Consider the following 27,380-nt stretch of genomic DNA (forward strand, 5'->3'; position numbering starts at 1 on the left):
CATGCTGTAGACACAGATGTTTTTATACATATAGTGGCTAATTCTCTACTCTGTTTACACAAATGCCTTCCCTTACCCAACTTCAGTAACCATCTTGTGCTTTGTGATCTTACTACCTGTAACTCTCCATTTCATTGGGCCAGTTTGAATAAGCAAGCCTGTTCATGGTATGAAAATATTTGTTTAAATTGAGCCGGTCATAATTTGTTTTGCTTTTAAAATTATGTCATGGGATTGTAGTTGATATTGCTTTTGCTGAGGCCTTTGGGTTAATCTCAATGAAAATGAGGCCTGCATGTTGTTGAGTGGAAAGTACTCTCTCTAATTATAGTTTACCTACAATTTATCTAGATTTTAAACTTATGAAAAAAATGACTGTAATTGTCTGACAGCAAGATTACTGTGGTCCTTCCCTCTAAACTTGGAAACATTCACAATACTTGTGTGTCTTTTCAAAAGCTTTAATGGGGAAATCTACTCTTGAGTTGGTCATGGGGCATACAAAGATGAAAAGGAAAGAAAGAAAAAGTGAATAAGAGAAAGCAGAGACAACAGAAGCCAGCGGCTTGTTTGTAGCCTGAGCTACAGGAAGGTTAAGATTAAGAAGATCACAGTTCCAAGATAGCCCAGGTAAAACAAAAAAAAAACCCTTTTTAAACCAATAGCTGGTTATGATGGCGTAGGCCTGTGTCTTCCTAGCTGTGCAGGAAAGTGAAGATAAGAGGCCCGCCATCCTACTCAGCCCAGAGAGAAAAATCCACAAGATCCCCTCTTAGTGGAAGAGGCTGAGTAGGGTGGTGTGTAATTGTCTTCCCAACTATGGTGGGTGGCAAAAAAAAGAAGGATTTGAGTCCCATTATGTGCCTAGGAATGAAGCTTCCATCTCAGATAGCTAGTACAAATATCCCTGAATTCAAACGCATATGCTCAAATAAACAGACAAAAAAAACTAATTCTAGCTATTCAGGCTGAGATCAGAGGATCATGGTTTGAAGCTAGCCTGGGAAGGAAAGACCAAAAGACTTTCATCTCCACTTATTTGCCCAAAAGCCTGAAGTTGAGTTGTGTTTCAAGTGATGGAACTAAAGGTTCAGGGACATGGCCTAGGCCTGATTTCAAGTCCCAGTTCTAGCATGTGTGTGCATGTATGCATGAGCACACACATACACACACAATCGCACACCCTGTAGTATTTGGCAGTGTTTGAGTGAAGAACTTAATCCAGTAGGCTCTACTAAACAGTCCTGTGACTTGTCAGACTCCTATTGTTTGCCAGATTCTGGATAAAACTAAACTTTTCATTTAGGGTCATATATAGCCTTATGTGTCTAGGTTTTGTTCTATTGCAAATCTCTGCTAGGAGAGCCCAAGGTTTCTACTGATGATGACAAATGAGGGAAACCATTGAGCCTAGGTTCCTTTGAGTCTGGCTTACTTCACTTAATATGATTTTTTTTCCAAGTATTTCCATTTTCCTACAAATGGGGCAATGTCGTTCTTTCTGACAGCAGCACAGAATTCCATTGTGTAATAATACTACATCTTGTACCAATCATCAACTGAGTAGCATCTGGGTTGGTTCCATATCTTTGCTATGGTAAATAGTGCTGCAATGAACATCATTGTGTTAGTGGATTCAGTATGTCCTTGTTTCTGGACGGTTGGGTAAATGCCAAGTAGTGGAATTGCTGGGTCATAGGGGAGCTCTATGTTTAGTCTTTTGAGGAACTGCCATACTGCTTTCCATAGTTGTTGAACGAGTTTGCACTCCCACCAACAGTGTAGTAGTGATCCCTCCTGGCCACATCCCCTCCAGTATCTGTTGTTATTAGATTTCTTGATCCTGGCCATTCTAACTGGAGTGAGGTGGAATCTTAGAGTTGTTTTGATTTGCATTTCTTTTATGGCTAGAGATGTCGAGCATTTCTTCATATGTCTATAGGCCATTTTTGTTTCTTCTTCAGAGAAGACTCTAAGTTTTGGCCCATCTTTTAATGGGATGGTTGTTTCTTTTGAGATTAGTTTTGGAGTGATTCATTTTTTGAGCTGTTGATATATTTTAGATATGAGTCCTTTGTCTATTGTATGGTTAGTGAAGACCTTCTCCCACTCTGTAGACTTTCTAGTTAATTTGCTAGCTATGTCCTTAGCCATACAGAAGCTCTGCAGTTTAATACAGTCCTACTTATCCAAACTTTTTCTGATTTGTTGTGTTTCTGGGTCCTTATTAAGAAAGTTTCGACCTGTGCCAAGGAGACATGGTGTATCTCCTATTTCTTCTTGTATAGTTTTCAGTGTATCTGGTTTTACCTGGAGGTCTTTGATCTATTTGGAGTTAATCCTGGTGCAGGATGACAAAGAAGGATCCAACTTTAGTTTTCTGTGTATAAACAAAGCCATATAATGAGTGATTTTTGTCCTTAATGTACTATGTTATCTCTCATCTCTTTTGCTGTCCCTGGGTTATCTCATATTATTACAGTATTTTACCTTATTATCTGATATATTGTATATATGCTTATTTGGTTATTTGAAATAGGATAGGGAAGCGGGGAGAACAGGATAAGGGGTGGGGTGGGGGGAGGGAAATGGGGACCAAGACATGAGAAAGGGTATCAATGTTTGTGAAGTAATGCACCTTCTATCTGGTGAATATAATGTGACCCTTCTATTAATTATAATAAAAATATATGGAATAAAATATAACCTTTTAACAATCTTCTGTGGTGGTAGACATCAGTATTCTTTCATTCTTGAACTTGGCCTGAGTTTTCTGGTTCAAGGTTAGCATTCTAGCACTTGAGCTCCCCTTGGGGCATTTTGGTAGTTAATTGTAGATGAAGAATTTCATGGGCTTTCTCACCCTGGCTGACTTCATTGGCAGTCCTCAGGTCTCAGCCTCCTAGGAAGCCAGAAATGCAGGGATGAGCCACCAGAGCATGGCCATCACTATTTTATTGGTAACTGATACTGAGTAGTAATACCTGTATGGAGAGTGCAATGGGCTACTTCCATGCAATGCATGCATTTCATTTTGATAAAATTAGGGTATTTGCGCATCCCCCTCTTCAAGCACTCATCATTTCCTGGTCAAGGGACAATTCAAACTTTTATCTCCTGGAAAGGGATGACATTGGTCAAGATTTATTATATTGATATACTATTTTGTTGAATGGAAATTGCTTTGAACAACTACTTAAAGATAAAAATGAAATTTAAAAACAAAAGAATAAATATAATCCGATTACATTATTATGTGAAAATGTCATAAGGAAATGTATCATTCTGTAAAATTAGTATATTCATATATTCTGCTAAAATAATGTATTCTCCTAGAAATATACATTTTTTTGCCAGTCCTGGGCTTGAGCTCAGGGCCTAAGCACTGTCCTGAGACTTTCTCAAGGTAGAGCTCTACCACTTTAGCCTCAGCACCACTTCTGGCTTTTTTCTATGTATGTGGTACTGAGGAATTGAACCCGGGTCTTCGTGCATGCTAGGCAAGCACTCTATCACTAGGCTAACCTCCTGGCCCCAAAATATACTTTTTATTTTTAATAACTCTGGACATTCCACTTTTTAATAGAACAATCTACCTGTATCTTGGTACTACTAATTAAGCTTCTTTCTTCCTTCTGTCTTGTGTTCCCTTTCCAGTCTCTGGTAACCATTATTCTCTACTTTAGGGGATCTTGTAGATTTCACATAGGAGTGATCCTATGAACAATTATTAATTCCTATTTACAAGGGGTGTGCAGGCTGAAGGGGGAGAGAGAAACTCCCAATTTGCAGAGTTAGTATACAGGTTTTGTACCTCTTTGTTATAGAGAATTAAAATGTACCACTCACATTCATGGTTTCATTATTTGCTAGGCTCTCCAAATTTTTTTCTCTTTCCTAGTCATCATAGAATTAAATAAAAAGACACCTTGTTGAGGAGTAGAATGCAATTGTAATTGCAAGTGACTTCCTACTCCACAATTAGGACAATAAAGATGGCCCTGGTTTACAGCCCATAACTACATACCCAAAAGTCTTGCTCGTAAGAATTTATGCTCATCAAATCTTTGATGTCAGTGCAAAGTCTAGCTTGCTCTGGCTTGTGCCGCAGGTAGATATCGTGAGAGATCACATTATTGGAAAATTTCAAGATACTGGGCTCAGCGAACATCTGATGTGTATACAAAGCCTGAGATACAGAATATAAGTATTCCTTGAACCCTCGATCCAGGCGCATGTACAATTACCATGAATACCTGTATTTTTGAAACAGAAATAGAACATATCTTGTAAAAGCTAGATTATATACTTGCAAGGTATATGCTATGGTTTGGATGTTTAATGTCTGTCTGCCTATGTTCCATATGTTGAAGGGTTGTTCCTCTGATTAGTACTGTTGGGAGGTAATAGAACTGTTAGTTTGGAAGTTTTCAGGGCATCATGATGCCCAAGTTGTATCTCAGCCATATGCTTTTACCACAACCCCCAAATGCAGAGTACTTGATTATGAGCTAAAACCTCCAAAACTATAAATCACAGCAAGCATGTTCTTTTTGTAAGATTTTTCTGATATTTTTTTGTAGAGATGGAAATGTGACTAACATGATGCCATAGTCTGTGCTGAAGTGCACAGCCCTCTACGAGGTCATCAGGAAGCTGGCTGCCAATATTTACCATCATGAATTCTCCATTAGAAACAGCCTTTAGCTGAGATGACTCAATATCTGATTTGAACCACCCACTGGATACTGATCAGTTTTGCAATAACAAATTCATAGGAACTGAACCCTCAAAACCCAACCATCATTGAAATTGAAATGTATAACCTAGAAATGAAAAGATGATGAAAGAGCCTGACTTGAAAGGAAAGAAAATAGCCATTAAATTTTTTGAAGTAAGTGTGCCTCCTTTACCAAACCCTGCTGAGAAAGGCTAGACAGATAAAATAAGGCTTGTTTTAAAGCATGATAGGCTGAGGTAATGGTGCAAAAGCAGTGTGATGTGTGGAGTGGAGGGAGGATAAAGACTTTGGAGGACAATAGAAGACTCAAAGGCTAGTAGAAAATAATCTGGAATCACATTCTGAGGGCCTGGAATAATGTGTCCTAAGTGTGGAGAGAGGAAATAGACAAAAACATTTCCAAATAGGCAAAACTATTTGAAAAGTTTTCACACATCACTTAATTTGCTATCTGAAAACAAATTGGTAGAGGATGAAAAACTTTACTTTGGCCCACCTTACCACTTCCTAGGAATCAAATATTTCCTGAAGGGAATGATTAATAATAGACAAGAGAGATTTTTATATTTTTGTGAATATATAATTAATGTCATTTTCCTGATATGTTAACCTTAAGAGACAAGAGGATTTAGATGATCAGCAAATGTATCCTCATTCAGCTTTGTTCAATTGTAATTTGATAATACCTCTAAGTTAGAAACCAAATTGATAAACAGTACAATACCTAGACCACAGATATACAGGGTTTCCATAGCCATATGCCGTTGTCACATGTGTAAAACAACTCAAAGTGGTCACTATGGCCACGAGCATGTGGGAAAATTTGATGGATGGATTTCCATCATAATGGCTTTCTACAATATTATTATCTAATGTATTGTGCTGATTTCATAAATCCAAAGCAGTTATTTTTGAGAAAATCCATCAGATTCATATTTAATATAATTAACATTAGAATAGGAAGGAAAATATTCAATAGTATGAATATTTACTGTATAAAATGACACATGGATAATCAGATGTAATCATGACTGCTTGGTTGTCTATATGTATTTATATATAAATATGTCTGCATATTATATGTATGCGTGTGTGTGTGTGTGTGTGTGTGTGTGTGTGTGTGTGAGAGAGAGAGAGAGAGAGAGAGAAAGAGAATCATTCAGTCTATGCGGTGTATTGGCCAACTGTCCTGCTGAACATCTGGTATGCAAAGTTATTAGAGGAATGCCTGCTCAGCCTTCACGAAGTACTGAATAGTGAAGAGCCATGTGAGATTGTCACGAGTGTGAAGAGGACTGTAGCACAGCTTTTGTTACCGGGCTTCATAGAGGAGATCATATTTAACTGGGGTCGGAAGACATAACCATAAAAATGTAGCAATGATCCTTATTATTGGTAGGTGGTCAGTCAATTAAACTACTGAGCATGACATCCTTCAGAGGTTATCTTTAGGCCATTCCCCAAGCATAACAAGTGAAATGTACCACTCATTGTATGTGCTCAGAGCTCCTGAGTCATAACTTGGTGATGTAAAGTACATTCTTGACCGATGACAAGGCTATTATTGCTGGATTTGCTGCACCGAAAGATGTGGTCATTTTTTGCCACTGAGTGAACTATGCTGTCTCGCCCAGGTTGAGGTTTACAATGACTAAAGCCTTAAGTAAGCCCTCCATTACTCAATTGCCCAGTGTCCCAGGTGTCAAATGGGAAGTCTACAATGATACGTCATCTGGAACTCTGAACGGAGTTCCAGAACAGGGAGAACAGGAGTGTGCCAGAACAGGGAAGGGACGCCCAGTGCTTAGGTTTGCATATTCCTTCTTAGTGTAAAGTTCTTCAGTTCTCATATCACCCAAGTGGATTATGTCATGCTCACAGCGGAGATTCATATAAAATAAGAGACATGAAGCAAAACTTTCAAGAGCTTTGTGTTCTAACTCTGTTTTGTATTATTTTGACTTTCTAATATTTTAATAATTGTAGTTTTCATGTCTTTAAATGAATTTAAACAATTGCTTATTAATCAAATCAGAGAACAAACATTCCTACAAATGTCTAATTCTAAAAGCTCAAGTTTTTTTTTCTGAATATATAGCATCACTCTTCAGATACATTTCCGAATTGATAGCCTTTAATTGCTATTTGGTTTTACTAATTTACTGACTTGTTATTAATGGGAAGGTTCTTACACTACCAAATGATTTGTGACTTCTACCTATTTTTTATTATCTTGTATATAGAATTCATGAAGTTAAGAAACAAAATTTGTCACTGATTCTTGGTATTTCAAGGTGAAATTAAGGCTCAGTGGTATATGTAGATATATGAAATTTGTGATCATATAAATAAAAGTCAGGAGATACCAATAACTTTATTTAAAATATGTCCCTGACTCTTCTATGAAGGAGAAAGTTATCTGATAAATTAACATCCAAAGCAAAATAGGAAATGGAGTGAGTTATGGTTTTGAAATTATTAAAAATGGCTGAATTTTTCTGAAGACCCAGAAACTGAGGCAAGATATGATAAGAGCCAGGTGCCAGTGACTCACCTGTAATCTTAGTTAATAGGATGTTGAGACCTGAAATATCAAAGTTGAAACCAGTCCTGCACAGAAAGCTGTTTGAGACTCACCTTCAATTAGCCACCAAAATTCTAAACTGAAATGTGGCTAAAATGGCGGATCACCAGCTGTGAGCAAGAAAACTCACAGAGAGTAAGCAAAAGACCTTGAGGTCAAACCCTGCTATCAGGGCAAAACAACAAAAATAAGAGCAAGATACAGCAAAGAATATGTCAGACATCTTAGATATTCAACATCTTGAAGCAAGGTATTTTAATTTTAACAAAATCTGGAAAGAGGCTAAGAGGAAGTATTTTTAGTGAGAAGAAGAAAACAACGTAAATTCAGAATCAGGTAGTCTCTGCTTTGTGTTCTTGCTAGGAGTATGGATTTAGCCAAGTAGGCACACCCTAGTGTTTCTTGTTTTCTTTTTCAGGCAGTGAAACGTAGAATAGTCACATCAGCAGGACTTATTCCAGTGATTTAATCATTTGACAGTCTGAAATGTAACCTTTTGGAAAGTTTTTTGCTTTACTTTGTTTCTATGAAAGGGCAGCCTTTTGTTATGAACTCCTCATCATCAATCTTCAATGTCTGTAAAAATTATCATCCCAAATGTCTCATAAATATGCCATTGGAAATAGAGACAAATAGTGATGCTAGAAAAACCGCAAGGATTGAAGAGTTGGTTTGTATTTCAACACGTAGTATGATTAGGAGAAATTGTTTACCTAATTCTAAAACTCTAAACTTCTCACTAAAAGGTTATTTTCTTTTGCCATTATTTGAGCTCACAGAAAATGTTACTAATTGGATATACTTTGCAAAATTTTTCCGGCAATAGTTTATTTTCCATAGAATTTCATTCCCCAATGAAGTTGGACTTAGGTTTGGACTCAGGGCTTTATGTTTGTTAGTCAACTACTCCACCATTTGAATCATGTTTCCAGCATGCTAAGTTATCTTTAAATTTCTGAGTAAACTTCATTAAAAATAACATTCCTTTTTTACCTAATTCTGCTTCTGGAATCTGTATTTTTTTTTGCCAGTCCCGGGCTTAAGCTCGGGGCCTGAGCACTGTCTTTGGATTTTTCTCAAGGCTAGAACTCTACTGCTTGAGCCTCAGCACCACTTCTGGCCTTTTCTAAATATGTGGTACCAAGGACTCGAACCCGGGTCTTCATGCATGCTAGGCAGGCACTCTACCACTAGGCCAAACTCCCGGCCCTGGAATATGTATATTTTTATAATGTTTTAAGTTTTGCAAGAGATTATTTTTCAAGATTGATCATGAATATCCTCAGAAAACAGAATGGCTTGGTAGGCAATATAAAAATGGATGTAATATAAGCATCTTTACCTATACCTTTCATCTTTATTATCTTAGCTACACACAGACATATGCATGGTTCTTTGTGTATGCATGTGTGAATATGCACATATACATACATTTTATACAATGATCACTGAAGAAAAGGTGTAAAAAGCAAGTAAATAAACAGACAAATTTTCCTTTGGGTCTTCCAGCCCATTCTTGTGACTTTTTAAAATGCTGAGGTCAGTGAAAACTGGAAGTCTAAAATATTTATACAGTTTCATTAGCTAGCAAAACCTTCCATTTATTAACATCTTTTTTATGTGATTGGTACTATGTCTGATAAGAAGTAATCTTCTAAAGGGAATGACAGGCCAAATGTCCAATGTAATTCAAAGAGTGTTTTCTCTTCTACAAAAGAGCTTTGTACTATCAGCAAGCACTGTGTTTGATTGAGACCACAGATCTCCTCCACTTGTAAGCTAGAATTTGGGAAGAATTTTAAAGAGAAATGAGTAAGGAGAAGATACTCACATACTTCTTGGGGAAATGGTTTTGCATGCCTCTATGAGATGAAAGAATCCCCACATATTGAGCCTTTTTGTTCAGGTTTGAGTCATATGTGGCACAGGAACACATCCTGTGGGGTTCTGGCATTGCCATTTAACAGTGTCATGAGTGTAAATGAATTTTATCCTGTCTTAAAAACAGCCCGTGGCTGGAGCCAATGGCTCATATCTAAAATCATAGCCATTCAGAGGTCCGAGGTCTAAAGACTGAAGTTTGAAACCAGCCAGAACAGAAAGTTGGTGAGACTCCAATTAATTAATCTCCAAATAAAAGAAAAAACATAAACAGCTAGAAGTGGAGCAAAGGCTCAAATGGTACAAGTGTTAGCCTTCTTCAAAGGAGCTCAGAAACAGCACCCAAGCTGTGTGTTCATGTCCTAGGATTGGCATTAAAATTTCAGAAATATATTGCCTCTGTGACTGAAGACAGCCAAAAAATTAATTAATTAATTAATTAATTAATTAGTTAGTTAATTAATTAAGGGGTAGTGAAGAGAGGAATGTAAGAGTGAATGAGGAGGTCAATTTGGTTATGACACCATCTATACATTTGTGGAATATCACTGTGAAATTCCATTGGATAGTAGCACACCCTGAAAGAATGAATGGCAAGAATGCAAACAAATTCTGTCCAGGGTAGAGGTAGGTGAGAGGTAAATATGAGGTAGAGGCGAGAAAGTGAATGGAGAGAGTGATGGAGGGTATATATACTCACATATTTTATGTTTATATGTAAAATGGAACAATAATGAAGCAGAGTGAATGAGGTATGCAAGTATGATAAAGTACTTGCCCATATGGACATGTCAAAGTGAAGCTCTAATGTAAGTAATTGATGCTAATAAAAATGAGAGAAAAATACAGATCTTTAAGAATCATGTTTCTACTTATAAGCTGTTTTCTATAAGAATAACAGGAAAATGATATTTTAGTGATACCAGTAGTATTATACCAGGAAATGTGATTTAGGTCTTATACCAGAGAAATATCTAACATTTTAAAACCTGATCTTCTCCTAAGTTGGAAATGAACTCTACACTCTGGGAGGGGAGGGGGCAAGCTGAGGGAAAGTGGGAGAAAAAGGAGGGAGGGAGTAACAATGATAAAAAAAGAACTGTACACATTACTTTACTTATGTAACTGTAATCCCTCTGTGCATCACCTTTACAAGAAAAATTAAATTAAGAAAAAAATTTCTGATTTTTAAAATAGTCTTCCGTCTATTTTACAAAATAAGAAACTGAAACTTAGAGTGATGTATATTCCTTAACTATTTCCTTATCAGCTGGACTTGAGGTATTGTTCAGTAGCACAAGTGCTTAGCATGAGATATTTTCTGATTCCCAGAACCATCATCATCACCACTAACAAAAACAATGTCAAATATCCAAATTAAAATATCTTGTTCCTCTGCTTCCACTTGTATGAGTTCTGGATTTTTTTGTTACCTGTTGTAGTTTAAAAATGAATTATGCTGGGTGACCTGCAATATCTTTAAATTTTCAGAATACTTTTTCAGAATATACCTTTATGAACTAGGTATTCATTAAGTGTCTATGCTCAAAATAAATACCTAAAATTCATATTCTGCAACTGGACTTCAACCACTGTCCTAAAGAGAAAAAAAAATTCTGTTATTATGCTGGTAGTCAGCTATATGTCTTTTAAAATCAGGATTGCCTTGGCAAAGATGCTTTAATAAGCTTAGGGATTTTTGTCCTTTTTTTCAATCATGGGACTTGAACTCAGGGCCTGAGTGCTGTCTCTGAGCTCAAGATTAGTACTCTATCACTTTATGTCAAAGTTCTACTTTTGCTCTTCTTGAAGATAAGATTCTCATGGATTGCCCAGACTGCCACTGAACCACAATCCTCCCATTTTAGCTCCTGAGTAGGGAGGATTACAGGTATGAACCACCAGAGCCTGACCTCCAGTCCAAGTCTGATTATTTATCTACTTAGGTATTTCTCTTGGCTTTAGATTAACCCATGTCCTTATCACTTGAAAAGATAAAGCATAGGTTAAAAAAAAGACTAACCCACAATAAGTAAAGATATCTTGATTAATGATTGTCCTTTAATTGTTACTAATTCAATACATACTTCCACACCATGTGGTTGATATGCAGCTAGAACACATCATTTCCCAAGCCCACAACAGACAGTCCCACATGTTACTGTGACTTCTTTGTAAAATACATTATTATATATGTTACATGGAAGCAAAGAGAAAGTGCTGAGCCTGAATGTGATTGTAAGATATTGATTCATTAAAACCCACATCGTCTCAAAGAAAATAAAGTACCTGGGAATTAGCTTAACTTAAAATGTAAAGGACCTTTTTGATAAAAACTTTAAAACCTTAAAAAAGGAAATTAAAGCAGAACTAAGGAAATGGAAAAACCTCCCATGCTCCTGGAAGAATCAACATTGTGAAAATGACAATCTTGCCAAGGGCTATCTACAAATTCAATGCAATACCCATCAATATCCCAATGTCATTCTTTAAAGAAATAGAAGAGGCAATCCAAAATTTCTCTAGCAAAAACACTTCTTAGCAGAAAGAACAGCACAGGAGGAATTTCAATTCCAAACTTTAGACTCTATTACAGAGCTATAATTATCAAAACAGCTCGGTACTGGCACAAGAACATGCCTGAAGACCAATGGAATAGAACTGAAGACCCAGATATTAAACCACAGACCTACAGCCACCTAATCTTTGACAAGGGAGCCAAAAAAATAGAATGGAAGAAAGACAGCCTTTTCAACAAGTGGTGCTGGCAGAACTGGTTAAGCACCTGCAGAAAACTAAAGTTGGATCCTTCTTTGTCACCCTGCACTAGAATTAACTCCAAATGGATCAAAGACCTGGAGGTAAAAGCTGACACACTGAAAACTCTACAGGAAGGAATAGGAGATACACTAGGCCTCCTTGGCACAGGTCGAAACTTTCTTAATAAGGACCAAGAATCACAACAAATCAGAGAAAGGCTGGATAAGTGGGACTGCATTAAACTGCAGAGCTTTTGTATGGCAAAGGACATAGCTACTAAACTAAACAGGAAGCCTACAGAGTGGGAGAAGATCTTCACCAACCAAACAACGGACAAAGGCCTCATATCTAAAATATATCAACAACTCAAAAAATTGAATCACTCCAAAACTAATCTCCAAAGTAACAATCATCCCATTAAAAATGGGCCAAAGACTTAAAGAGAGTCTTCTCTGAAGAAGAAACAAAAATGTCCTATAGACACATGAAGAAATGCTCAACATCTCTGGTCATAAAAGAAATGCAAATCAAAACAACTCTAAGATTCCACCTCACTGCAGTTAGAATGGCCATGATCAGGAAAACGAATAACAACAGATGCTGGAGGGGATGTGGCCAGGAGGGATCACTACTACACAGTTGGTGGGAGTGCAAACTCATTCAACTACTATGGAAAGCAGTATGGCAGTGCCTCAAAAGGCTAAACATAGAGCTCCCCTATGACCCAGCAATTCCACTACTTGGCATTTACCCAACCATCCAGAAACAAGGGCATACTAAATCCACTAGCACAACAGTGTTCATTGCAGCACTATTCACCATAGCAAAGATGTGGAACCAACCTAGATGTCCCTCGGGTGATGAGTGGATCAACAAGTTGTGGTATTTGTACACAATGGAATTCTATGCTGCTGTCAGAAAAAATGACATCACCCCATTTGTTAGGGAATGGAAAGTCTTAGAAAAAATTAAATTAAGTGAAGTAAGCCAGACTCAAAGGAACTTAGGCTCATTGGTTTCCTTCGTTTGTCATAATCAGTAGAAACCTTGGGCTCTACTAGCAGAGATCTGCAATAGAGCAAAACCTTGATACATAAGGCTATACAGTATGAAGCTAATTGAAAGGACCTCCAGGATATTGAAACAAAAGCCATATAATGAATGATTGTTGTCCTTAATGTACTATGTTGTCTCTCATCTCCTTTGCTGTCCCTTGGTTATCTCATATTGTTACAGTATCTCACTTTGTTATCTGATATATTGGATTTATTTGTATTTGGTTATTTGAAATTGGATAGGGAAGGAGGGAAAAACCAAGACGGAGGGGGAGGAGAGGGTAATGGGTACCAAGACATGTGAAAGGGTATCAATATATGTGAATTAATGCACCTTCTATCTGGCAAATGTCATGTAACCCTTTTATTAATTGCAATAAAAAAAACCAAATCGTATATAACAGAAATGGGATTTCAACTATGCATGTATTGTATCCTAACCAGGTTGACCCCTTACTTACTATGTCAACCATCATATTATTCAACAGATTTCACTGTGGCTCATTTTGCTTCCTTCATTTACAAATGCAATATGTTTCAGGAATGTTTACTTAAAAAGCAATTCTAAATTAGCATTTCTTGAGCAATTTGCTTTTAGATGCAACCTCATTTAATTTTCATTGTAACTTTTGAATATGTCCACTTCCTCTGGATAATTTAAATAAGATTTTTTTAAAAGATGTGACATCATGTAATGCTTGGAAATATGAGCTCAGCAGTCTACAGCTAAAATTATCATAGCTTTCTTACTCTTGCCTGTATACATAATTATTGCCTTGTTACAAAATTTTCCTATACTCCAAAAGAGACATAAGAATAGTTAGATAGTGCTGGGACTGTGGCCTAGTGGTACAGTGCTTACCCAGCATGCATGAAGCCTTGAGTTCGATTCCCTGATACCACATACCACAAAACCTGGAAATGATGCTGTGTTTCAGGTGGTAGAGTGGTAGCACTGAGAAAGCTCATTTATATTACCCAGACCCTGAGCTTAAGAATAATTATATAGGTTGATTATTATGAAATATTTGGTTTCTCATGAGTGTCTTGTAATGTTTTCTACAGTAAGATGAGTATTCTTCTAAACAAATATTTAGAAGTCTTACTGGCTATTTAGAAGTCTTTCTTTGACTGGTTGGTTGGTGTTGGTTATGATATCACACACACACACACACACACACACATGATATCACACACACACACACACACACACACACACATATATATATATATATATATATATATATATATATATATATATATATTACTAGGACAGCACTACCCTTTGAGCTAGACTCTGTAGCCCTTTGCTGAGAGTTTGAGTAGAAGGAGGTCATGACTTTTTTGTCATTCAGCACAATTGTATGTGCCCTCTTAAAGTATGTAATCATACATAATTGATTAGATTTAAAGGTTTCGTTGAGTAAAAAACATATGGAGGCTGGGAATATGTCTTAGTGGTAGTGCTTGCCTCACATGCATGAAGCCCCGATTTAATTCCTCAATACCAATAAGCAGAAAAAAGCCAGGAGTAATAATGTGGCTTACCTGGCAACCTTGAGCAAAAGAAGCTCAGGGACAAATCCCAGGCCTTGAATTCAAGCCCCAGAACTGGCAAAAAAAAAAAAATCATATGGAATGAAAAAGTATTTGTCTGTAAATGCATTGATGGCATTTGACTATATTATATTTGGAACCCTTCACCTCCCTTTTATTTTTTTGAAAAGAAGTTTGGCAAGGCAATGTTCACTTCTGCAGAAGGGTGTGTCACCAGCCAAAAATCTGGCAAGCAAAGTAGGCAGGCAACTCCCCTATTATTTTTAATGCAGCAGGCTCTGCCCTTTTCCTCCAATTGGCTGGGCTCTGCAGAACCTGCTCTGGATTGGCTAATTTGAAATGAGTGGCAATATTTTTCAAAATAACCTGTGAAAGACTTTAAGATAAGATTAACTGTACGCAGGCAATCTTTTTGAACAATCTTAAGGTGTGTCAGAAAAATCCTTCTCCCAAAGCATTTCCTCTTCTCCTTTCTTACTTGCTAATGAGCAGAATAATAAACAAGAGCCAAGCCACTGAGCCAAAGTAGAAATTTGAAGCAACCTTCTTGGATGGAAAAGATGGTTTTTCTCACAGTTCTCCAGCTCCCCACTTTTTATTTTCTATCCCATAGCAAAGATATGGAACCAACCCAGATGTCCCTCAGTTGATGAGTGGTACAACAAGATGTGGCACTAATATACAATGGAATTCTATGCTGCTGTCAGAAAGAACAACATTGCCCCATTTGTAAGGAAATGGAAAGACTTAGAAAAAAATCATATTAAGTGAAGTAAGCCAGACTAAAAGGAACATAGGCTCAATGGTTTCCCTCATTTGTCATAATCAGTAGAAACCTTGGGCTCTCCTAGCAGAGATTCACAATAGAACAAAATCTAGATACATATTGTTCAAACTCTTTTAACATTATTTTACCCTCTAAGTCAGCTATATTTTGTAATTAGCATGATAGGGACATTTAGATAGTGCCCTATCCTGAATTTCTGAATTATTTTCCCTATAAATTTGTCCCATGACATCCAATTAAATACATTTTCTTAGCAATAGTGAAAGATATTAAGAATTTTAGTTAACACACCCTTACTCCCTTTCATTTTCTATCTACCTAGTGAGGACGTCATCTACCTCTATATTTTAATTGATGGTCCCATTGGGGCTGTATTTTTTGAGAATGAACGTATAGCCTTCAACTCCAATCAGGAATTATATACGAAGCCATTTGATTTCCCCATGCCATCTTGCTACTGGGACATAATTGACTCATTTTCTTGTTTCGGTGGCTCTTTGACTTCAGTTTATCAGAATTCAAAAAGACCAAAAGACATCCATATAAACGTGGAGGTCAAATAACCCACCTGGGTTGAGGTCCTGTTTTTGTCTCTCCTTTGTTAAAGAGGGCTTTGGTTTTGAAATGCCAGGGTGAAATGCCAGGGATAGCCAGCAGAATCCAAATATATGTTCTACTCTGTTTGATCAGAAAGCCTCAAGCAAAAGTCCCCCCACAATATCATCAAACATTGGCTCTAACAATGATTAGTTCCCATCTCCTGTAAAAGATCAACTTTCACTGGACCCCAGTACATTTCCCAGAAACTGATTTTTCCCAGTCTGCCTAGAGAGGCATTAGGTAATGTTAAGGTTATAGGCCAATGACTCAACTAAGGTGGCTTTATTGACTATAGGAAACAATAGTGACCACATCTTCCTGGATCTGTTTCCTCAAGTCATGTACCTGGGAAGAGGCCTTTCATGCATACCATGTGTTAGGATTCCCCAGGAAGAGAAGGAAAATGGTTCAGGCAGAAAATAATTTATTGTGGGGAGAGTAAACTTCAGGCCTGTAGGAAATGGAGGTGTGCAGAAACAAAGGGAAAGGAGAATGAGAAAAAGAAGTGAATGAACTCCTGTGTGTGTGTTGAGCTGGATTATGGGGAAAGGTAGGAGGCGGGACCACAGCAGGAAGTGATCTCAGAGCCTGGGGAATCTCTCACTATCCAAGGGAGGTATGACTAGGTAGGTTCAGGAAGACTTCATGGGATGAGGAAATGACTTCAGAACCTGGGATCCTTTGCCGACTTACAGTCAGGTGATTAACAGTCAGGTGATTCCTGGCAGGTGAAGAGGAAGGAGGGAGGGGCTATTCTCCATGCAGACCTAACATCATGCCAGCAGGATCTCTGTGTGCACTTTTTTTCTTATGAGTTAAATGAGTGAATGAGGTATTTCTATATTAATGTTAACTATTTTTCTTTCAAACTCTTTCAAAGAACTTTGGTACAAAATTTAGGCTAATTTTTATGTATGTATGTATATATATATATATGGATGGGTGTTATTTTCAATTTTTATAATTATAATTATATATAGCTGTACAAAATACTCAAATATTAAATAGAATTCTTATCAATCTTTTTGTTTTCTTACTCACTTTGTAAATTTTTTACTCATTCTCTCCATATAAATGATATGAATATAGATAGATGGATAGGTAGATAGGCATCTGCCTGTGTTTTTAAGTCACAATTTTATATTATATTATCTCTTGTAAATTTGTTTTCTTTACTTATAGGTCTGAGTTCTGTCCCTGAGGTTTTTTTTTTAATGCTAGCTAATTGAAGTCCCACAAACATTATTGCCCAAGCTGACTTTGAACTGTAATACTTAAATCTCAGCCACCTGAGTAGTAACAGGTACCAGCCACCAGTGCTTGACCATTTGAACCAGTTTTTTATATCCAGAACTTTCATATTTTCAGAATTGTTTCAGTATGTTTGTGTTGTTAGTTCCGAGAAGCAGTATTTGCTTTTACTTCTTCCCAGACTTTAAAATGATTGAATATTACAAAAAAATGTAAAATGTCCAAATTAACAAATTGAGTGATCAATTTTATTTGTAGTTGTTTAGTGTTTTTAGCCCTTTAGTATAACCATTTGTTTCACTTGAACTCAGCCACACACATTCTTGGCAATTACTCCTCAGAATAAAGCAAATGTATTTATTTGGGCAAATATTAAATATAAATAGTGTGGCTTTGCACTTGTAGCTTGGGCTCTGGAGTGTAACACTTGAAGCCTTGGGTTTACATTTATTAGCAGTGTAAACTTAGAATGTATTTTTTCTCTTGTGTAACAGAATGACATAATAATAATGTCACCCTTTACTTGTTATGAGAATTAAATTTGTTAATGTAGTAAAAAGAACCTAGCCTCACACTCATGGCTCACATCTCTAATCCTCGATCAGAGGCCAGAGTATGGCAATTTGAAGCCAGCCTAAGGAGGAAAATCCATCAGACTCTTATCTTCAATTAACCATAATCATCAGAAACCCAGTGGAAGTGGAAATATGGCTCAAGTTGTAAAGTAAAGCACAAGCCTTGAACAAAAATGTTCAAGGACAGCTCTGCTTGAAGGTTCAAGCACCAAGTCTAGAACATGTAAAAATGAATGAATAAATGAAGATAAAACATCTAAAAAGTGCCTGCTATATAGATCTTGGTAGTAAATATTATGTTAAAATGATTTTCAGTTTAAATTTAAACATTTTGGTTTTGAAATAGAAGTCTAAAATCTCCTATTTCTGTCATTGAGTTGCACTTTGCCTAACTGAAGTAGAATAATTGAAGTAGAATAATTGTCTGAAGTAGAATAATTGTTTGAAATAGAGTAATTGTCATCTTACTAATTTTATTACCTTTCTCAAGGAGCTCAGTTGACACTTGCAGAGTGGGCCTCTCTGTAATCCACATTCAGTTGTTGGCAGGATTTCACATCACTGTCAGACTTGATAATTTATGGCCCAGATTTAATTGACAGGATTTTACTTAGTATCAACTAGAAACAGCTTGCTTTAAAGGGTTGGTTTATTTTTGTTGAAGGAAGCTGGGTGTCTATTATGTTTACCAGTGAATTTATATCTTTGGTATACTCCTTAACAATTTCAAGGAGTAAAAGAACAGCCCTCACATCCTCAGTTTTTATATTCCCACAAGAGAATGAAAAATTTTGTCTACAACACCAGACTTGTTTGTTAAACATAAAAGAACATAAATCCTCCATGGATCCCCAGGGGTAGGTTAGAGAAAAGGAGTGATCATTATAAACCACTTACCCTGTGTGTGCTGTATCATGTTACCGTGAGAAAGAGATGTTTGATTGGCTCATAAAATAGGCTTAGTAAATCCTTTAAATACTGATATGGGCAATTGTGCACCTTGAAAAGTAATACCTGAGACTGTGTTACATATTATCATTACCATGTCTCCAGGACAGTCACCTGGGCATAGAGAGATAGATAGATAGATAGATAGATAGATAGATAGATAGATAGATAGATAGATAGATAGAGTTGATTTCTGAATTTAATGGAGAATGTATTTTATGTGTCAGTTTTGCTTCTTTTCATTATTTTCCCATTATTAGCTTGGTCTACATTTAACGTATTTGTCATTATTTTCTCTATTTTCTTCTTGACATTTTGAGCCATACTAAAGTCTATCAGATAATCTTTTTTTAAATCAATACCAGTCTTAACTGTAAATGATTCTTATTCTGTACATTTTAGTTAAAGCATTCAAGCAGATGAGTGAATATAATGCATTGTTGTTTTTCCAGCCTCATTGTAAATCCTCATTAAGGTAAAAGAAAATATTAAATAGTTTTGTTTTGTTTTTCTTTTTGCAATTTTTAGAACAAAATATCCTTGGACATGGGGTTCAAACAAGGTAGATCTTTTTTTGGTCTACTTTTTTAATTTAATTTATTTATATTTTAGGTATGATTTTAAATGTGAATCTCATTTTTGTGATACTGAATATTGAAGCCAGAGCATGTACAGAGCAGATTCACAGATTTGATCTGTTTTACATGTTTTTAAATATAATTTTTGAAAAGCTACTTTTTGTAATCAAATCCTTTCCCAGGAGAGATTAACAAGTTTACAAGATGAGCTTGACTGCCTTAATAGTTGTTTAATTAATACCTCTATATTCTGTAAGTATTTTAATAGTTATTAAATATAAGCATAACAAGCAACATAAAATAGATGGATAATTTTTGAGTTTTATTATATAATAGCTCTTGAAAAATAACTTCAAATGTATAACTTATTATGAATGAATAGAAGCATTTTTAAAGCTTTACTGTTCTAAACAAAGAGGGTGGTACTCTCTGTAGATGGTGGGTTCATTTAGCTATCAAGGAATATGAACCCATATAGATTATTTTTTCCATGAATGGAAATCATAGGTTTTTATTGTACTATTTGAAGTTACTTGTCACTTTTTTTCTTTTTTTAATTTAATTTTATTGTCAGTTTGATGTTTAGAGGAGTTACTTACATTTGTAAGGTAGTGAGTACATTTCTTCTTAAACATTGGAATCATTTCCCATATTACTCTTTCATTTCCCCTCCCACCACTCCCTCTCAAGTTGTAAAGTTCATTTCCAACATATTTTCTTTTAAATATTGCTGTTTACATTGTTCACCCTTTGTCCTTTGTCTCATCATCTTGTTTTGCTCCTTCACTTCCATAATTTAAAAAGCAAATAGCCATATATACAATATATCAGGTATCAAAGTCAGATACAGCAACACCAAGGATAAATAATAAGGAGAAAAAAAATTTAAAACAAGGGAAATAAAGAAATAAGTTCACATAGTACATTAAAGACAACAACCACAAAGATAAACCTCCTGTTTCTGTATTCTGGAGTTTATTTCCGTTAACCATATAGATTATTAAAGCACCATGATCAATGTATGCTTCAGACTTGCATGAACATATAAGAAATAATTGTTAGGTATTTACCTGTAAATCTTGAGAATAATATAAAGATTGTTTTAAGATGGTATCAAATTCAGTCTTTGTGAAATAAATTGGTGTGGACAGTGATTTTTGTCTCAGTGTATGTCAGATAAGGCCAAAGTTAAGCTTTTCATTTTTTTCTTTTTCGTTGTTGTTGTTGTTGTTTTAAACAATGCTGGACTTGTAGAATGAGTTTGGCAAAGAGCCTTCGATCTGGAAGGATTCTCCAATTTGACTGACTGCTCCTTGTCTGAGTATCTTTCTTAAAGCATCTTGCCCTTTGACTCACACATGAAATATTTCCTAGGATTCCTTAAGTATTTGATGAATCTGTTACTACCATCATTGAAACCTCCAAGGGCTTGCTTCAGGTGCTAAAGAGATGTCCCATACTAATAGTTATAGGGCAGATAATATAAATAAATAAGTGAAGATTTCTAGGTGTTAAAGAAAAAAAATTAGAAAGTAGGTAGGGAATCCTAGAACCAAAAACCAGAAACTCAGAAATAAAGATATTTTTGTGTGTGATATTAAGTTTTTTTAATGTATTGACTTAAACTTTTAAAGTCTGCTCACCTCTATAGTGTTGACCTGAAAAAGTAAGGTTCTAACCACTTAGTCTATAATACCAAGACTGCCCCACCGCCTGCTTAATTTTGCAGCCCCTTTGTTTCTCATCCTCTATTCATGATTGACCATGCCTGGCCCATTCATTCTAAAATTACCTCTTGTGTATTGTACTTCTTGCTAGAATGCATTTCCATGTCCCTCCCTTTTCACCCCTGGTCAGTCAATAGTCATTGACAGCCCAGATGTCAAATCATCTGTAAAGTGATCCTAATCTCCTAGTGTAAAATGACTCTTACTTTTCCAGTATGCCACAGATCTCTCTTAGTAGAGTTCATGCTGATGCACTTTATGGACCTTGAACCCAAAGAAGCTATAGTTTCATCAGTGTTTCCTTAGACTGCAGCACAAGGGTGTATGAGTTTATGAGTCCTTGCTCATAAACACTTATGAGCTGAGTAGAGAAAATCAGGTCAAATGTTGGTTTACCTCCCAAGCATAGAGTCAATAGAGAATCTCTGAATAGAATCTTTGTTTCCAATGTAGATTTGCTTGTGAAAATTACCATTTGATTAAAAATGATAATTGCTGATGTTTGAATCAGTCATATTTGAATGGTTTACTACCCACCTCCATTGCTCTACACACACACACACACACATACACACACACACACACACACACACACACACACACGCCATATTCTGAAATAAGTATGTCTTGTTTATGCAGTTCTAACCTATGACTCAATTTTTCCTTGTGTTTTAGACTTTTCTTCTTTTACTGATTTCAAAGCCTCCAGTTATCTTAAATAGTAGATATCTGTATATGAGAGGAGACAGACTAGAAACTTTAGAGAATGGTAAGTTTGTATGTAGAGTGCTTAAGACTAGTTATGTACTGTTCTAACTTAATTTACTTCTGTGAGATTAAGATCAGTAGACTCAATATATAGTTGAGGAAGAATAGGTTAAGCTTCATGCCATAATGTACATATGAACAATTCCTTATGGAGAAGATTTATAAAGATACTTGGTTATCATATACTTTGTCTTATTTCAACAAGTTTTTCTTCTTTAATATCAATGCAGCATAACAGTTTATTTTTCTGTCATCTCTTATTTACTAGATTTAAATTTCTTTTTAAAAAAGCCGAGGTAGGGGAGTAGGGCTGCTCAGAAGGTTGAGATCTGAGGATCACAGTTGGGGTCAATCTAGGCAAGAAAGTCCATGAGACCCAAAGCCAATACACTACCAAAAAAAAAAAGGCAAAACTACAGCTGAAGTGATGGAGTACAAACCTTGAGTGAAAGCAACTCAAGCACAGTCCCCAGGCCTTGCCTTCAAGCCTTGGGACTCACAAAAACAAAAAATAGTATCAGTTTTCCAACCACATCTGTCATACTTTTTAACAAAAAATTTTATTATGTCCTAGTTAGTATTCTAAAGTACAATTTAAAGACACTGTCTTCTAGTTATAGAAGATAGTTACTCAAGAAATTTTTAAAAAGCCCATCTATGATAGAAAGCTGAAATAAAGACTGGGGTTTAGCTCAGGAATGGAGTACTTGTTTAGCAACCTGGAAAACCCTGAGTTTGATTCCCCATCACTTAAAATGAAAAGTTGAAATCATATTAATTTCTATTACTGTGTTATAAATATGCATTAGTAATTACAGTAAAATAGAAGAAGTCAGATGTTTGCATCTTTTAAGCAGACTTATTGTGAGTGTGATAGCCATAGATACATAAATATATATAAATATGTACATACATACATATATAATGTAAATAGTATACTAAGTGTTTCTTTTTATGAATTATTTTTCTGGAGCATAGGGCCACTCTAGCAATGTTCTAAACAAGTTATAAAACTTTGTTTCATTTATTGTATTTGGCTTGTTGACCTCTTTCTAGAGAATTTAGCTTAAACTAAAACAGTATAAATCACAATTACGTTTATACATGTAAAAATGTCTAACTAAACATGGAAAATCAAGAACAGAAATGTCACCTGCACAGCAGAATATTTGACAAGCATGGACGTCATGAAAGAAATATTTGTGTTGCAGACTTAACAATATTAAATGTTACCAGACATTGCTCCCACCCAGTCTAACGGAAAATGTTTCTGCAGATTTCTGAAACATACAGGTGTGAGCCACCGTGCCTTGCTTGTCTTATGGACAATACTGCTCTAACTGCCTTAGAACTGAATCTTCCTAAGAAAAGTTATCACACTGTTGGTGGGACTGTAAACTTGTTCAACCACTCTGGAAAGCAGTTGTGATGAATCCTCATATGACCCAGCAATCCTACACCTAGGCATTTATCCAAATGTCCAGAAACAAGGCCATACTAAAGCTGCTAGCACAACCATGTTCATTGTACCATTATTCACAAAAGCTAAGATATGGAACCAACCTAGATGCCCCCCAGTAGATGAGTGGATCAAAATGTGGTGAATTTACACAATGGAATTCTACGCTGCCATCAGAAAGAATGAAATTGCCCCATTTGTAAGGAAATGGAAAGACTTAGCAAAAATGATATTAAGTGAGGTACACCAGACCCAAAGGAAAATAGCCTCTGTGGTTTCTCTAATTTGTAATAATTAGTTTGGGTCTAGGATTTTCTTAGCAGAGGAGCACAATAGCTCAAAAGCTCTGTGCATGTGGCCATATAGGAAAAGCCTAAGGGAAATGAACCCCAGGATATGGCAACAAGAGCTTTACTCTTGTGGTTGTTGTTTTTAATGCACTATGTGAAGTTATTTCTTTACTCTCTTCTTTTTTTTCTCTTTTTGTTTTTCCTTTCCCTATGGTTTATCCTCTGTTGTTGCTGTATCTGATTTTGGTACCAATTGTATTGTATATGCATTTATTTGTTTATTTGAATCTTGAAAGGAAAGGGGAAAAGCAAGATAATGAAACAAAAGACAAAGGAAGAACCAGTGTAACAGGAATATTCACAAGAGAATATGGTTAGGAATGTACTCTACAACGTGGGAGGGGCAGGGGAAGGGAAAGTGAGAGAAAAACATGAGAAGAGGTAACAATGTTCAAGAAGTGAAGTGCTCACTACCTTACGAATGTAACTGTAACCCCTATATACATCACTCTGATAGTAAAATAAAACTTATAAAAGACCTTCATTTTTTATGTGCAAGATACCATGGGTGGGGGGCTGGGAGCATGGCCTAGTGGTAGGATGCTTGTCCAGTGTGTACTACACTCTGGGTTCAAGCCCTCAGTACTACATACATAGAAAAACCTGGAAGTGGTGCTCAAGTGGTAAAGCACTAGCCTTGAGACAGTCCAAGGACAGTGCCTAGGTCCTGAGTTCAAGCCCCAGGGCTAGCATTTAAAGGGGGAAAAATAAATTATAAAATAGAGAGAGACAATACTAACGCCTTTGTTCAAGAAATTCATAGTCTAAGAAACATGAGTAAAAAGAAATGGGTATATGTGAAAGATATCAGTGAGCTAAGAACCCACAGGAAGACTTTAGAAGCAGTACTGAACAAAGTCGAGGTGAAGAACTTGTGTAAAGGGATGGCTCCAAGAGATGGCTCCTCACAGTGGAAGAAAGCAAGCCAAGGGCAGAGCGATGATAATTCCTTTCAGAAAGCAATGGTCAATGGTAAAAGCAATTCAGACTGAAGAAAGACTTACCTTGAATGACTCATGAATTGCAAGTGAGATAGAGTTGCTTCATAAAAAATATCTTAGTTCTAGGCCAGGAGTTTAGCCTAGTGGTAGGAGTGCTTGCCTAGCATGCATGAAGACCCAGGTTCAATTCATCAGTACCCTGTATATATATATAAAAAAAACTAGCAACATAAAAAGACATTATTTCTTCAATTAAGATCTTGTTTTCATTGTTTCTTCATTCGAATATTGAATTATATCCGTTCAGTTAAATGTGAGTTGAACAGTTGCTATGGTCCGAGTGTTCACTGAATCTGTAGATAAGGAATTTGATTTGCCAAAATAAGAAATCATGACTTGTTATCTTTTCCCTGTATCTTCTCACAGGTATGATTTTGTAGAAATTGAAGAACCCAGTGATGGAACTGTGTTAGGGCGCTGGTGTGGGTCTACTGCTGTGCCAGGGAAACAGATTTCGAAGGGAAACCAAATCAGAATACGATTTGTATCTGATGAATATTTTCCTTCAGAACCAGGATTCTGCATCCACTACAACATTGTGGCTCCAGTAAGTATCATGGAGAATCTCAACTTTGGTGAACCTACCGTTCACTTGCTTTCCTCTTTTTAAAAGAGGAATCAGAAAACAGAAAACCTTTCACTGATTTGGGGTTTCCCCACATAAAGGTTACTATATGTATGACAAACAACTAAAATGCAATTTCTGTAAATCATTAGAAATATTTTATATTCAATCAAAATAACTAAATGAAATATATGTTGTATATTTGTATGGTTATATCAAATCCTTTTACATATCTATAGCTGTTGGGTGTTTCAGCGTTAATGGGAAATAACTTAGGATTTATTTTTTTGCCAGTCCTTGGGCTTGAACTCAGGGCCTGAGCACTGTCCTTAGGCTCTTTCTCAAGGCTCTCCACTAGAGCTGAAGTACCACTTCCGGCTTTTTTTTCGATGTATGTGATAATAAGGAATTGAACTCAGGTCTTCCTGCATGCTAGGCAAACACTCTTACCATTTGGCCAAACTCCCAGCCTAATGTACGTATTACTCTTTTATCATCTAGTGACCACCACAAAAATTGGATTTGGTAATACATCCTCACATTACAAATAGGGTAAGCTTAGGTAAAATCTGTATATCTAGTTGAAATCAGATATCATATAATTTTCAAACACTTTAATAATGCATTTTTTAATGAGAAATCATTTTTACTCATATTTCTCCAAAAACAAACTAGGCTTGCTTTTATAAATATATACCTATATTTCCTATAGAAAAGCAAACTTATCAGTTGTTTTAGATCAACATATCAAACATATTTTTAAATTTAATTATCTTCTTTTTCCTATTTAAGGTTTATACTGCTTTAATACCCTAATACTTGAAAAGGTTTTCACTCTTACTAAACTTTAACAACTGTTTCAGTTTTTTTCTAATTATAATTATATATTGCAACATAATTACTATCTTCTTGCATTTTCTGTATTATTTCAAATATCTCTGCTACCATTTATCAAAAATACTGAAAATTCTCTTGCTGTTATTTATTACGTCCTGTTCGTAATATTGACCTAGAATTTTTTTTTGCCAGCCCTGGGCTTGAGCTCAGGGCCTGAGCATTGTCCTTGGACTTTCTCAAGACTAGAGCTCCATTTCCAGCTTTTTTCTATGTATGTGGTACCGAGGAATCGAACCCGAGTATTCGTGCATGCTAGGCAAGCACTCTACCACTAGGCCAAACTCCTGGCGTGATCTAGAATTTTTTATGAAAGATATGTTTGCATTTAATCAATAATATTGCAATTTAAAAGGATTTAAAAGCTAATGCTACTTAGAAAGTAGACTAGGAACACAACATGATAGAGAATACATTTATTTACAGCATAAGGTCTTATTGAGCATAAAAGCAGTTATACAAGCAGTTATTCAAGGCAAATATAAAAAATATGGGGCCAATATTTAAATTATATATATTTATTATTAAGCACAAATTTTCCTTTTTGCATTTATAAAATGAAATACTATTTAAGAAACTTAAATAAGTAAATATTAAGTATATATTTATATAGCTGAAAACAATAAAATGACGTCTTGAAATTGAAAATAATAATTTGTTAATTGTATACCTCCAGTTAATAATAATACTTTATTCACAAATTAATGATATCTCTAAATAGAAATTTGTGACTTTTAATCACGTTCATGTGAAAATGGAAGGTATTTCAAGCACAGAAGTGTGTCTGTTCTAAAAATATTGTTGATAAACACTATTTTAGTACTGTGATTATTTCTTTGATCAAAGCCACTATGAATTGTTCTCTGAATCCTGCCTCATAGAATTTATTTGCTATGCATTGGTGGCTCATTCCCATAATCCTAGCTATTCAGTAGGTTAAAATCTGAGGATTACAATTTGAAGTCAACCTGGGCAGGAAAATCCTTGAGATTCTTGAGTTCACTTAACCACCTAAAAGGTGAAAGTGGAGCTGTGACTCAAATAGTAGAGTGCTAACCTTGAGCATTAAGGCTCAGGAACAACACCCAGGTCCTGAGGTTAAGCCTCAGGACAGGGACAAAAAAATAATATGTGTGGGTGAATATGCACACATGTGTGTGTGTGTTTCTGTCCACACGTATGTATTTTGGAAGGTTCCTATTCATTCCCATCATAGGGTAAAAATAAATTGTAAATAAAGAAATTGTTTGACTCTTCTTTTCACATTATATTAATTTATATATGTATATCTGTGTGTGT

The 27,380-nt window shown here is 35.9% G+C and overlaps 1 protein-coding gene across 2 annotated transcripts in view; it reads left to right on the forward strand.

Annotated features, from left to right (window-relative positions):
- The window catches only part of Pdgfc (platelet derived growth factor C), a 201,121-nt gene that overhangs the window by 126,271 nt on the left and 47,470 nt on the right, over window positions 1–27,380 (forward strand). For both annotated transcript variants that reach the window (XM_090343204.1, XM_090343205.1), the window contains one exon: window positions 24,989–25,169. In XM_090343204.1, the coding sequence (XP_090199330.1) occupies window positions 24,989–25,169 (181 nt within the window). The remainder of the gene's footprint in view (window positions 1–24,988; window positions 25,170–27,380) is intronic.

Source organism: Megascapheus bottae, chromosome 13, assembly GCF_031878675.1.
Source record: "Megascapheus bottae isolate mThoBot1 chromosome 13, mThoBot2.hap1, whole genome shotgun sequence".
NCBI lineage: Eukaryota > Metazoa > Chordata > Mammalia > Rodentia > Geomyidae > Megascapheus > Megascapheus bottae.